This window comes from Salvelinus fontinalis, unplaced genomic scaffold (genome assembly GCF_029448725.1).
Source record: "Salvelinus fontinalis isolate EN_2023a unplaced genomic scaffold, ASM2944872v1 scaffold_0008, whole genome shotgun sequence".
NCBI classification, from domain to species: Eukaryota; Metazoa; Chordata; class Actinopteri; order Salmoniformes; family Salmonidae; genus Salvelinus; species Salvelinus fontinalis.
In genome coordinates this window covers 136,887-152,787 of record NW_026600217.1, presented here as the reverse complement: position 1 = coordinate 152,787, position 15,901 = coordinate 136,887, and the positions used below count along the sequence as shown (strand labels likewise).

General features: G+C 41.4%; 1 protein-coding gene across 1 annotated transcript in view; it reads left to right on the top strand.

Moving 5' to 3' along the window:
- The window catches only part of LOC129842030 (dorsal-ventral patterning tolloid-like protein 1), an 84,630-nt gene that overhangs the window by 17,941 nt on the left and 50,788 nt on the right, over positions 1-15,901 (top strand). The window contains exon 2 of the mRNA XM_055910405.1: positions 1,104-1,250. Within this exon, the coding sequence (XP_055766380.1) occupies positions 1,104-1,250 (147 nt within the window). The remainder of the gene's footprint in view (positions 1-1,103; positions 1,251-15,901) is intronic.

The following is a 15,901-nucleotide window of genomic DNA, read 5'->3' as shown; positions in this document are numbered from 1 at the left end:
GTCATGATGGATATGATGGGGATGATGGGGATGATGGATATGATGGGGATGATGGGGATGATGGTGATGATGGGGATGATGGTGTTGGTGATGATGATGGGGATGATGGTGATGATGGGGATGATGGTGATGATGGTGATGATGGATATGATGGGGATGATGGATATGATGGATATGATTTGGATGATGGTGGGGATGATGGTGATGATGGATATGATGGGGATGATGGTGATGATGGATATGATGGGGATGATGGTGATGATGGATATGATGGGGATGATGGGGATGATGGTGATGATGGATATGATGGTGATGATGGTGGGGATGATGGATATGATGGATATGATGGGGATGATGGGGATGATGGTGATGATGGGGATGATGGTGGGGATGATGGGAATGATGATGGGGATGATGGATATGATGGGGATGATGGGGATGATGGATATGATGGGGATGATGGGGATGATGGTGATGATGGGGATGATGGTGGGGATGATGGTGATGATGGTGATGATGGATATGATGGGGATGATGGTGATGATGGATATGATGGGGATGATGGTGATGATGGGGATGATGGTGATGATGGGGATGATGGTGATGATGGGGATGACTGATATGGTGGTGATGGGGATGGTGATTATGGTGATGATGATGGAGATGATGGGGATGATGGGGATGATGGTGGGGATGATGATGGGGATGATAGTGGGGATGATGATGGGGATGATGGTGGGGATGGTGATTATTGGAATGATGATGGTGAGGATGGGGATGATGGGGATGATGATGGGGATGATGGTGATGATGGGGATGATGATGGTGGGGATGATGGGGATGATGGTGATGATGGGGATGATGGTGATGATGATGGGGATGATGGTGATGGTGGGGATGGTGATGATGATGATGATGGTGTAATGATGTAATGATGAAGGTAATGATGTAATGATGTTGGGGATGATGATGGGTATGATGATGGTGCTGATGGGGAGGATGGGGATGATGGTGTAATGATGTAATGATGAAGGTAATGATGTAATGATGTTGGGGATGATGATGGGTATGATGGTGGTGATGATGAAGATTTTTCTTTTCAGTTGCGTTTTGGGGAGACATTGCGTTGGACGAGGAGGATCTGCGGATGTTTCAGATCGACAGGACAATAGACGTGACGCAACACACACACACTCACACACACACTCACACACACACTCACACACACTCCAGACAAGGACAGACGACTGGTGAGTCTGTCTGTCTGTCTGTCTGTCTGTCTGTCTGTCTGTCTGTCTGTCTGTCTCCTTCCCTGTCTGTCTGTCTGTCTGTCTGTCTGTCTGTCTGTCTGTCTGTCTGTCTGTCTGTCTGTCTGTCTGTCTGTCTGTCTGTCTGTCTGAAGGAGAGAGGGATGAGAGTAGAGGGAGGGATGAGAGGAGAGGGAGGGATGAGAGGAGAGAGAGGGAGAGAGGAGAGGGAAGGAGAGAGGAGAGGGAAGGAGAGAGGGAGAGAGGAGAGGGAAGGAGAGAGGGAGAGAGGAGAGGGAAGGAGAGAGGGAGGGAGGAATGAGAGGAGAGGGAGGGATGAGAGGAGAGGGAAGGAGAGAGGGAGGGAGGAATGAGAGGAGAGGGAGGGATGAGAGGAGAGGGAAGGAGAGAGGAGAGGGAAGGAGAGAGGGAGAGAGGAGAGGGAAGGAGAGAGGGAGAGAGGAGAGGGAAGGAGAGAGGGAGGGATGAGGGGAGAGGGAAGGAGAGAGGGAGAGAGGAGAGGGAAGGAGAGAGGGAGAGAGGAGAGGGAAGGAGAGAGGGAGGGATGAGAGGGAAGGAGAGAGGGAGGGATGAGGGGAGAGGGAAGGAGAGAGGGAGAGAGGAGAGGGAAGGAGAGAGGGAGAGAGGAGAGGGAAGGAGAGAGGGAGAGAGGAGAGGGAAGGAGAGAGGGAGGGATGAGGGGAGAGGGAAGGAGAGAGGGAGGGATGAGGGGAGAGGGAAGGAGAGAGGGAGAGAGGAGAGGGAAGGAGAGAGGGAGGGATGAGAGGGAAGGAGAGAGGGAGAGAGGAGAGGGAAGGAGAGAGGGAGAGAGGAGAGGGAAGGAGAGAGGGAGGGATGAGAGGAGAGGGAAGGAGAGAGGGAGGGATGAGAGGAGAGGGAAGGAGAGAGGGAGGGATGAGGGGAGAGGGAAGGAGAGAGGGAGGGATGAGAGGGAAGGAGAGAGGGAGGGATGAGAGGGAAGGAGAGAGGGAGGGATGAGGGGAGAGGGAAGGAGAGAGGGAGGGATGAGAGGGAAGGAGAGAGGGAGGGATGAGAGGAGAGGGAAGGAGAGAGGGAGGGATGAGGGGAGAGGGAAGGAGAGAGGGAGGGATGAGAGGGAAGGAGAGAGGGAGGGATGAGAGGAGAGGAGGGAGGGAGAGGGGAGAGGGAAGGAGAGAGGAGGATGAGAGGAAGGAGAGAGGGAGGAGGGAGAGGGAGAGGGAGGGATGAGGGAGAGGGAAGGAGAGAGGGAGGGATGAGAGGGAAGGAGAGAGGGAGGGATGAGAGGAGAGGGAAGGAGAGAGGGAGGGATGAGGGGAGAGGGAAGGAGAGAGGGAGGGATGAGGGCCATGGCAGTGGAATAGAAGTGTTGTATGTCACACCTCTGGAGTCTATAACAGCCAATCACAGATACTGAGAGAAGATGGGGGGTATGTAACAGCCAATCACAGATACAGAGAGCAAAGGGGGGGTCTTTAACTTCTCTGCGCTACGAATTCCATTAGCGGGATCACTTTCCTAAACAACCGCTAGAATTGCAGGCCGCCAAATGCAAAAATATTACTAAAAATATTTATAATCATGCAATCACAAGTGAAATATACCAAAACACAGTTTAGCTTGTTGTTAATCCACCTATCGTGTCAGATTTTGAAAATATGCATTGCAGCGAAAGGAATCCAAGCTTTTGTGAGTGTAGCTTTCAATGCTACAACAAGCTAGTCTTATATTACATTTACATTTACATTTAAGTCATTTAGCAGACGCTCTTATCCAGAGCGACTTACAAATTGGATATTAGCTTGGTTAGCTTGGTCACGAAAGTCAGAAAAGCAATAAAATTAATCGCTTACCTATGATAATCTTCGGATGTTTCCACTCACGAGACTCCCAGTTACACAATAAATGTTATTTTTGTTCGATAAATATTACTTTTACAACAAAAAAACGCCATTTGGGTTGCGTGTTATGTTCATAAAACCAAAGCCTCGTTCCGTTCCACAAATTCCAAAGAGTATCCATAATGGTCGTAGAAACATGTCAAATGTTTTTTATAATCAATCCTCAGGTTGTTTTTAACAAACATAATCGATAATATTTCAACCGGACCGTAACCTATTCTTTAGGAGAGAAAAGGAAAATGGAGAGCCCCTCTCGCACGCAGGAACTATTCAGACCACCTGACTACTTATGAAACATCTCGTTCATTTTTCAAAATAAAAGCCTGAAACTATGTCTAAAGCCTGGTCACAGCCTGAGGAAGCCATTGGGAAAGGAATCTGGTTGATACCCCTTTAAATTAAAGAAAGACGGGCCAGGAAACACAGCTGCTGAGGATAGAACCCAGATCAGAGGAGCAGCTTGGACCAGACACTCTGCTGAGGATAGAACCCAGATCAGAGGAGCAGCTTGGACCAGACACTCTGCTGAGGATATAACCCAGATCAGAGTAGCAGCTTGGACCAGACACTCTGCTGAGGATAGAACCCAGATCAGAGGAGCAGCTTGGACCAGACACTCTGCTGAGGATAGAACCCAGATCAGAGGAGCAGCTTGGACCAGACACTCTGCTGAGGATAGAACCCAGATCAGAGGAGCAGCTTGGACCAGACACTCTGCTGAGGATAGAACCCAGATCAGAGGAGCAGCTTGGACCAGACACTCTGCTGAGGATAGAACCCAGATCAGAGGAGCAGCTTGGACCAGACACTCTGCTGAGGATAGAACCCAGATCAGAGGAGCAGCTTGGACCAGACACTCTGCTGAGGATAGAACCCAGATCAGAGGAGCAGCTTGGACCAGACACTCTGCTGAGGATAGAACCCAGATCAGAGGAGCAGCTTGGACCAGACACTCTGCTGAGGATAGAACCCAGATCAGAGGAGCAGCTTGGACCAGACACTCTGCTGAGGATAGAACCCAGATCAGAGGAGCAGCTTGGACCAGACACTCTGCTGAGGATAGAACCCAGATCAGAGGAGCAGCTTGGACCAGACACTCTGCTGAGGATAGAACCCAGATCAGAGGAGCAGCTTGGACCAGACACTCTGCTGAGGATAGAACCCAGATCAGAGGAGCAGCTTGGACCAGACACTCTGCTGGGGATAGAACCCAGATCAGAGGAGCAGCTTGGACCAGACACTCTGCTGAGGATAGAACCCAGATCAGAGGAGCAGCTTGGACCAGACACTCTGCTGAGGATAGAACCCAGATCAGAGGAGCAGCTTGGACCAGACACTCTGCTGAGGATAGAACCCAGATCAGAGGAGCAGCTTGGACCAGACACTCTGCTGAGGATAGAACCCAGATCAGAGGAGCAGCTTGGACCAGACACTCTGCTGAGGATAGAACCCAGATCAGAGGAGCAGCTTGGACCAGACACTCTGCTGAGGATAGAACCCAGATCAGAGGAGCAGCTTGGACCAGACACTCTGCTGAGGATAGAACCCAGATCAGAGGAGCAGCTTGGACCAGACACTCTGCTGAGGATAGAACCCAGATCAGAGGAGCAGCTTGGACCAGACACTCTGCTGAGGATAGAACCCAGATCAGAGGAGCAGCTTGGACCAGACACTCTGCTGAGGATAGAACCCAGATCAGAGGAGCAGCTTGGACCAGACACTCTGCTGAGGATAGAACCCAGATCAGAGGAGCAGCTTGGACCAGACACTCTGCTGAGGATAGAACCCAGATCAGAGGAGCAGCTTGGACCAGACACTCTGCTGAGGATAGAACCCAGATCAGAGGAGCAGCTTGGACCAGACACTCTGCTGAGGATAGAACCCAGGTCAGAGGAGCAGCTTGGACCAGACACTCTGCTGAGGATAGAACCCAGATCAGAGGAGCAGCTTGGACCAGACACTCTGCTGAGGATAGAACCCAGATCAGAGGAGCAGCTTGGACCAGACACTCTGCTGAGGATAGAACCCAGATCAGAGGAGCAGCTTGGACCAGACACTCTGCTGAGGATAGAACCCAGATCAGAGGAGCAGCTTGGACCAGACACTCTGCTGAGGATAGAACCCAGATCAGAGGAGCAGCTTGGACCAGACACTCTGCTGAGGATAGAACCCAGATCAGAGGAGCAGCTTGGACCAGACACTCTGCTGAGGATAGAACCCAGATCAGAGGAGCAGCTTGGACCAGACACTCTGCTGAGGATAGAACCCAGATCAGAGGAGCAGCTTGGACCAGACACTCTGCTGAGGATAGAACCCAGATCAGAGGAGCAGCTTGGACCAGACACTCAGCTGAGGATAGAACCCAGATCAGAGGAGCAGCTTGGACCAGACACTCAGCTGAGGATAGAACCCAGATCAGAGGAGCAGCTTGGACCAGACACTCTGCTGAGGATAGAACCCAGATCAGAGGAGCAGCTTGGACCAGACACTCTGCTGAGGATAGAACCCAGATCAGAGGAGCAGCTTGGACCAGACACTCAGCTGAGGATAGAACCCAGATCAGAGGAGCAGCTTGGACCAGACACTCAGCTGAGGATAGAACCCAGATCAGAGGAGCAGCTTGGACCAGACACTCAGCTGAGGATAGAACCCAGATCAGAGGAGCAGCTTGGACCAGACACTCAGCTGAGGATAGAACCCAGATCAGAGGAGCAGCTTGGACCAGACACTCTGCTGAGGATAGAACCCAGATCAGAGGAGCAGCTTGGACCAGACACTCAGCTGAGGATAGAACCCAGATCAGAGGAGCAGCTTGGACCAGACACTCAGCTGAGGATAGAACCCAGATCAGAGGAGCAGCTTGGACCAGACACTCTGCTGAGGATAGAACCCAGATCAGAGGAGCAGCTTGGACCAGACACTCTGCTGAGGATAGAACCCAGATCAGAGGAGCAGCTTGGACCAGACACTCTGCTGAGGATAGAACCCAGGTCAGAGGAGCAGCTTGGACCAGACACTCTGCTGAGGATAGAACCCAGATCAGAGGAGCAGCTTGGACCAGACACTCTGCTGAGGATAGAACCCAGATCAGAGGAGCAGCTTGGACCAGACACTCTGCTGAGGATAGAACCCAGATCAGAGGAGCAGCTTGGACCAGACACTCTGCTGAGGATAGAACCCAGATCAGAGGAGCAGCTTGGACCAGACACTCTGCTGAGGATAGAACCCAGATCAGAGGAGCAGCTTGGACCAGACACTCTGCTGAGGATAGAACCCAGATCAGAGGAGCAGCTTGGACCAGACACTCTGCTGAGGATAGAACCCAGATCAGAGGAGCAGCTTGGACCAGACACTCTGCTGAGGATAGAACCCAGATCAGAGGAGCAGCTTGGACCAGACACTCTGCTGAGGATAGAACCCAGATCAGAGGAGCAGCTTGGACCAGACACTCTGCTGAGGATAGAACCCAGATCAGAGGAGCAGCTTGGACCAGACACTCTGCTGAGGATAGAACCCAGATCAGAGGAGCAGCTTGGACCAGACACTCTGCTGAGGATAGAACCCAGATCAGAGGAGCAGCTTGGACCAGACACTCTGCTGAGGATAGAACCCAGATCAGAGGAGCAGCTTGGACCAGACACTCTGCTGAGGATAGAACCCAGATCAGAGGAGCAGCTTGGACCAGACACTCTGCTGAGGATAGAACCCAGATCAGAGGAGCAGCTTGGACCAGACACTCTGCTGAGGATAGAACCCAGATCAGAGGAGCAGCTTGGACCAGACACTCTGCTGAGGATAGAACCCAGATCAGAGGAGCAGCTTGGACCAGACACTCTGCTGAGGATAGAACCCAGATCAGAGGAGCAGCTTGGACCAGACACTCTGCTGAGGATAGAACCCAGGTCAGAGGAGCAGCTTGGACCAGACACTCTGCTGAGGATAGAACCCAGATCAGAGGAGCAGCTTGGACCAGACACTCTGCTGAGGATAGAACCCAGATCAGAGGAGCAGCTTGGACCAGACACTCTGCTGAGGATAGAACCCAGATCAGAGGAGCAGCTTGGACCAGACACTCTGCTGAGGATAGAACCCAGATCAGAGGAGCAGCTTGGACCAGACACTCTGCTGAGGATAGAACCCAGATCAGAGGAGCAGCTTGGACCAGACACTCTGCTGAGGATAGAACCCAGATCAGAGGAGCAGCTTGGACCAGACACTCTGCTGAGGATAGAACCCAGATCAGAGGAGCAGCTTGGACCAGACACTCTGCTGAGGATAGAACCCAGATCAGAGGAGCAGCTTGGACCAGACACTCTGCTGAGGATAGAACCCAGATCAGAGGAGCAGCTTGGACCAGACACTCAGCTGAGGATAGAACCCAGATCAGAGGAGCAGCTTGGACCAGACACTCAGCTGAGGATAGAACCCAGATCAGAGGAGCAGCTTGGACCAGACACTCTGCTGAGGATAGAACCCAGATCAGAGGAGCAGCTTGGACCAGACACTCTGCTGAGGATAGAACCCAGATCAGAGGAGCAGCTTGGACCAGACACTCAGCTGAGGATAGAACCCAGATCAGAGGAGCAGCTTGGACCAGACACTCAGCTGAGGATAGAACCCAGATCAGAGGAGCAGCTTGGACCAGACACTCAGCTGAGGATAGAACCCAGATCAGAGGAGCAGCTTGGACCAGACACTCAGCTGAGGATAGAACCCAGATCAGAGGAGCAGCTTGGACCAGACACTCTGCTGAGGATAGAACCCAGATCAGAGGAGCAGCTTGGACCAGACACTCAGCTGAGGATAGAACCCAGATCAGAGGAGCAGCTTGGACCAGACACTCAGCTGAGGATAGAACCCAGATCAGAGGAGCAGCTTGGACCAGACACTCTGCTGAGGATAGAACCCAGATCAGAGGAGCAGCTTGGACCAGACACTCTGCTGAGGATAGAACCCAGATCAGAGGAGCAGCTTGGACCAGACACTCAGCTGAGGATAGAACCCAGATCAGAGGAGCAGCTTGGACCAGACACTCAGCTGAGGATAGAACCCAGATCAGAGGAGCAGCTTGGACCAGACACTCTGCTGAGGATAGAACCCAGATCAGAGGAGCAGCTTGGACCAGACACTCTGCTGAGGATAGAACCCAGGTCAGAGGAGCAGCTTGGACCAGACACTCAGCTGAGGATAGAACCCAGATCAGAGGAGCAGCTTGGACCAGACACTCAGCTGAGGATAGAACCCAGATCAGAGGAGCAGCTTGGACCAGACACTCTGCTGAGGATAGAACCCAGATCAGAGGAGCAGCTTGGACCAGACACTCTGCTGAGGATAGAACCCAGATCAGAGGAGCAGCTTGGACCAGACACTCTGCTGAGGATAGAACCCAGGTCAGAGGAGCAGCTTGGACCAGACACTCTGCTGAGGATAGAACCCAGATCAGAGGAGCAGCTTGGACCAGACACTCTGCTGAGGATAGAACCCAGATCAGAGGAGCAGCTTGGACCAGACACTCTGCTGAGGATAGAACCCAGATCAGAGGAGCAGCTTGGACCAGACACTCTGCTGAGGATAGAACCCAGATCAGAGGAGCAGCTTGGACCAGACACTCTGCTGAGGATAGAACCCAGATCAGAGGAGCAGCTTGGACCAGACACTCTGCTGAGGATAGAACCCAGATCAGAGGAGCAGCTTGGACCAGACACTCTGCTGAGGATAGAACCCAGATCAGAGGAGCAGCTTGGACCAGACACTCTGCTGAGGATAGAACCCAGATCAGAGGAGCAGCTTGGACCAGACACTCTGCTGAGGATAGAACCCAGATCAGAGGAGCAGCTTGGACCAGACACTCTGCTGAGGATAGAACCCAGATCAGAGGAGCAGCTTGGACCAGACACTCTGCTGAGGATAGAACCCAGATCAGAGGAGCAGCTTGGACCAGACACTCTGCTGAGGATAGAACCCAGATCAGAGGAGCAGCTTGGACCAGACACTCTGCTGAGGATAGAACCCAGATCAGAGGAGCAGCTTGGACCAGACACTCTGCTGAGGATAGAACCCAGATCAGAGGAGCAGCTTGGACCAGACACTCTGCTGAGGATAGAACCCAGATCAGAGGAGCAGCTTGGACCAGACACTCTGCTGAGGATAGAACCCAGATCAGAGGAGCAGCTTGGACCAGACACTCTGCTGAGGATAGAACCCAGATCAGAGGAGCAGCTTGGACCAGACACTCTGCTGAGGATAGAACCCAGATCAGAGGAGCAGCTTGGACCAGACACTCTGCTGAGGATAGAACCCAGATCAGAGGAGCAGCTTGGACCAGACACTCTGCTGAGGATAGAACCCAGATCAGAGGAGCAGCTTGGACCAGACACTCTGCTGAGGATAGAACCCAGATCAGAGGAGCAGCTTGGACCAGACACTCTGCTGAGGATAGATCCCAGATCAGAGGAGCAGCTTGGACCAGACACTCTGCTGAGGATAGAACCCAGGTCAGAGGAGCAGCTTGGACCAGACACTCTGCTGAGGATAGAACCCAGATCAGAGGAGCAGCTTGGACCAGACACTCTGCTGAGGATTGAACCCAGATCAGAGGAGCAGCTTGGACCAGACACTCTGCTGAGGATAGAACCCAGGTCAGAGGAGCAGCTTGGACCAGACACTCTGCTGAGGATAGAACCCAGATCAGAGTAGCAGCTTGGACCAGACACTCTGCTGAGGATAGAACCCAGATCAGAGTAGCAGCTTGGACCAGACACTCTGCTGAAGATAGAACCCAGATCAGAGGAGCAGCTTGGACCAGACACTCTGCTGAGGATAGAACCCAGATCAGAGGAGCAGCTTGGACCAGACACTCTGCTGAGGATAGAACCAAGGTCAGAGGAGCAGCTTGGACCAGACACTCTGCTGAGGATAGAACCCAGATCAGAGGAGCAGCTTGGACCAGACACTCTGCTGAGGATAGAACCCAGATCAGAGGAGCAGCTTGGACCAGACACTCTGCTGAGGATAGAACCCAGGTCAGAGGAGCAGCTTGGACCAGACACTCTGCTGAGGATAGAACCCAGATCAGAGGAGCAGCTTGGACAAGACACTCTGCAGAGGGAGAGCTGAGGATAGAGCCCAGGTCAGAGTTCAGCCAGAGAGACGGTTACTTTGGTCAACTTCAAGTAAAGAAGTGCAAATAGCGCAATTTATTTTTACCCGAGTTGAGGGAGACCCGTGATCTTGACACCAGCAAAACAAAACAGTTTGCACTTCACAAAAAGGACATTGTGGCTTTGCTCCATAATAAATGAATAGGTTATTAGTAGGTTAAAATCTACTAGTCACAGACAAGCGACTTGACATGCTGCCACGTGAAGGATAACAAAGTGCAGAGAGATCCTTGATGAAAACCTGCTCCAGAGCGCTCAGGACCTCAGACTTGGGGCGAAGGTTCACCTTCCAACAGGACAACGACCCTATGCACACAGCCAAGACAACGCAGCGTGGCTTCGTGACAAGTCTCTGAATGTCCTTGAGTGGCCCAGCCAGATCCCGGACTTGAACCCGATAGAACATCTCTGGAGAGACCTGAAAATAGCTGTGCAGCGACGCTCCCCATCCAACCTGACAGAGTTTGAGAGGATCTGCAGAGAAGAATGGGAGATACTCCCCTAATACAGGTGTGCCAAGCTTGTAGCGTCAGACCCAAGAAGACTCAAGGCTGTAAACGCTGCCAAAGGTTCTTCAACAACGTACTGAGTAAAGGGTCTGAATACTTATGTAAATGTGGTATATCCGGGTTTTAAAATATATATTTTTTGCAAACATTTCTAAAAAACTGTTATTATAATATTATAGTCTCTACACAGCTGTAGTATTAATATATATTATATTATTATAGTCTTTACACAGATGTAGTATTAATAAATATTATATTATTATAGTCTTTACACAGATGTAGTATTAATATATATTATATTATTATAGTCTTTACACAGATGTAGTATTAATAAATATTATATTATTATAGTCTTTACACAGATGTAGTATTAATATATATTATATTATTATAGTCTCTACACAGATGTAGTATTAATATATATTATATTATTATAGTCTTTACACAGATGTAGTATTAATATATATTATATTATTATAGTCTTTACACAGCTGTAGTATTAATATATATTATATTATTATAGTCTTTACACAGATGTAGTATTAATATATATTATATTATTATAGTCTTTACACAGATGTAGTATTAATATATATTATATTATTATAGTCTTTACACAGATGTAGTATTAATATATATTATATTATTATAGTCTCTACACAGATGTAGTATTAATATATATTATATTATTATAGTCTTTACACAGCTGTAGTATTAATATATATTATATTATTATAGTCTTTACACAGATGTAGTATTAATAAATATTATATTACTATAGTCTTTACACAGCTGTAGTATTAATATATATTATATTATTATAGTCTTTACACAGCTGTAGTATTAATATATATTATATTATTATAGTCTTTACACAGCTGTAGTATTAATATATATTATATTATTATAGTCTTTACACAGATGTAGTATTAATATATATTATATTATTATAGTCTTTACACAGATGTAGTATTAATATATATTATATTATTATAGTCTCTACACAGATGTAGTATTAATATATATTATATTATTATAGTCTCTACACAGATGTAGTATTAATATATATATTGTATTATATTATTATAGTCTTTACACAGATGTAGTATTAATATATATTATATTATTATAGTCTTTACACAGATGTAGTATTAATATATATTATATTATTATAGTCTTTACACAGATGTAGTATTAATATATATTATATTATTATAGTCTTTACACAGATGTAGTATTAATATATATTATATTATTATAGTCTCTACACAGATGTAGTATTAATATATATTATATTATTATAGTCTCTACACAGATGTAGTATTAATATATATTATATTATTATAGTCTCTACACAGATGTAGTATTAATATATATTATATTATTATAGTCTTTACACAGATGTAGTATTAATATATATTATATTATTATAGTCTTTACACAGATGTAGTATTAATATATATTATATTATTATAGTCTCTACACAGATGTAGTATTAATATATATTATATTATTATAGTCTCTACACAGATGTAGTATTAATATATATTATATTATTATAGTCTTTACACAGATGTAGTATTAATATATATTATATTATTATAGTCTTTACACAGATGTAGTATTAATATATATTATATTATTATAGTCTCTACACAGATGTAGTATTAATATATATTATATTATTATAGTCTTTACACAGATGTAGTATTAATATATATTATATTATTATAGTCTTTACACAGATGTAGTATTAATGTATATTATATTATTATAGTCTTTACACAGATGTAGTATTAATATATATTATATTATTATAGTCTCTACACAGATGTAGTATTAATATATATTATATTATTATAGTCTTTACACAGATGTAGTATTAATATATATTATATTATTATAGTCTTTACACAGCTGTAGTATTAATATATATTATATTATTATAGTCTTTACACAGCTGTAGTATTACTATATATTATATTATTATAGTCTCTACACAGATGTAGTATTAATATATATTATATTATTATAGTCTTTACACAGATGTAGTATTAATATATATTATATTACTATAGTCTTTACACAGATGTAGTATTAATATATATTATATTATTATAGTCTCTACACAGATGTAGTATTAATATATATTATATTATTATAGTCTTTACACAGATGTAGTATTAATATATATTATATTATTATAGTCTTTACACAGCTGTAGTATTAATATATATTATATTATTATAGTCTCTACACAGATGTAGTATTAATATATATTATATTATTATAGTCTTTACACAGATGTAGTATTAATATATATTATATTATTATAGTCTTTACACAGCTGTAGTATTAATATATATTATATTATTATAGTCTTTACACAGCTGTAGTATTACTATATATTATATTATTATAGTCTCTACACAGATGTAGTATTAATATATATTATATTATTATAGTCTTTACACAGATGTAGTATTAATATATATTATATTACTATAGTCTTTACACAGATGTAGTATTAATATATATTATATTATTATAGTCTCTACACAGATGTAGTATTAATATATATTATATTATTATAGTCTTTACACAGATGTAGTATTAATATATATTATATTATTATAGTCTTTACACAGATGTAGTATTAATATATATTATATTATTATAGTCTTTACACAGATGTAGTATTAATATATATTATATTATTATAGTCTTTACACAGATGTAGTATTAATATATATTATATTATTATAGTCTTTACACAGATGTAGTATTAATATATATTATATTATTATAGTCTTTACACAGATGTAGTATTAATATATATTATATTATTATAGTCTCTAAACAGATGTAGTATTAATATATATTATATTATTATAGTCTTTACACAGATGTAGTATTAATATATATTATATTATTATAGTCTCTACACAGATGTAGTATTAATAAATATTATATTACTATAGTCTCTACACAGATGTAGTATTAATATATATTATATTATTATAGTCTTTACACAGATGTAGTATTAATACATATTATATTACTATAGTCTTTACACAGATGTAGTATTAATACATATTATATTATTATAGTCTTTACACAGATGTAGTATTAATATATATTATATTATTATAGTCTCTACACAGATGTAGTATTAATATATATTATATTATTATAGTCTTTACACAGCTGTAGTATTAATATATATTATATTATTATAGTCTTTACACAGCTGTAGTATTAATATATATTATATTATTATAGTCTTTACACAGCTGTAGTATTAATATATATTATATTATTATAGTCTTTACACAGCTGTAGTATTAATATATATTATATTATTATAGTCTTTACACAGCTGTAGTATTAATATATATTATATTACTATAGTCTTTACACAGCTGTAGTATTAATATATATTATATTATTATAGTCTTTACACAGCTGTAGTATTAATATATATTATATTATTATAGTCATTACACAGATGTAGTATTAATAAATATTATATTATTATAGTCTTTACACAGATGTAGTATTAATATATATTATATTATTATAGTCTCTACACAGATGTAGTATTAATATATATTATATTATTATAGTCTTTACACAGATGTAGTATTAATATATATTATATTATTATAGTCTCTACACAGATGTAGTATTAATATATATTATATTATTATAGTCTTTACACAGATGTAGTATTAATATATATTATATTATTATAGTCTCTACACAGATGTAGTATTAATATATATTATATTATTATAGTCTTTACACAGATGTAGTATTAATATATATTATATTATTATAGTCTCTACACAGATGTAGTATTAATATATATTATATTATTATAGTCTTTACACAGATGTAGTATTAATATATATTATATTATTATAGTCTCTACACAGATGTAGTATTAATATATATTATATTATTATAGTCTTTACACAGATGTAGTATTAATATATATTATATTATTATAGTCTTTACACAGATGTAGTATTAATATATATTATATTATTATAGTCTTTACACAGATGTAGTATTAATATATATTATATTATTATAGTCTTTACACAGATGTAGTATTAATATATATTATATTATTATAGTCTCTACACAGATGTAGTATTAATATATATTATATTATTATAGTCTTTACACAGATGTAGTATTAATATATATTATATTATTATAGTCTCTACACAGATGTAGTATTAATATATATTATATTATTATAGTCTTTACACAGATGTAGTATTAATATATATTATATTATTATAGTCTTTACACAGATGTAGTATTAATATATATTATATTATTATAGTCTCTACACAGATGTAGTATTAATATATATTATATTATTATAGTCTTTACACAGATGTAGTATTAATAAATATTATATTATTATAGTCTTTACACAGATGTAGTATTAATATATATTATATTATTATAGTCTTTACACAGATGTAGTATTAATATATATTATATTATTATAGTCTCTACACAGATGTAGTATTAATATATATTATATTATTATAGTCTTTACACAGATGTAGTATTAATAAATATTATATTATTATAGTCTTTACACATATGTAGTATTAATAAATATTATATTATTATAGTCTTTACACAGCTGTAGTATTAATATATATTATATTATTATAGTCTTTACACAGATGTAGTATTAATATATATTATATTATTATAGTCTCTACACAGATGTAGTATTAATAAATATTATATTATTATAGTCTCTACACAGATGTAGTATTAATATATATTATATTATTATAGTCTTTACACAGATGTAGTATTAATATATATTATATTATTATAGTCTTTACACAGATGTAGTATTAATATATATTATATTATTATAGTCTCTACACAGCTGTAGTATTAATATATATTATATTATTATAGTCTTTACACAGATGTAGTATTAATAAATATTATATTATTATAGTCTTTACACAGATGTAGTATTAATATATATTATATTATTATAGTCTTTACACAGCTGTAGTATTAATATATATTATATTATT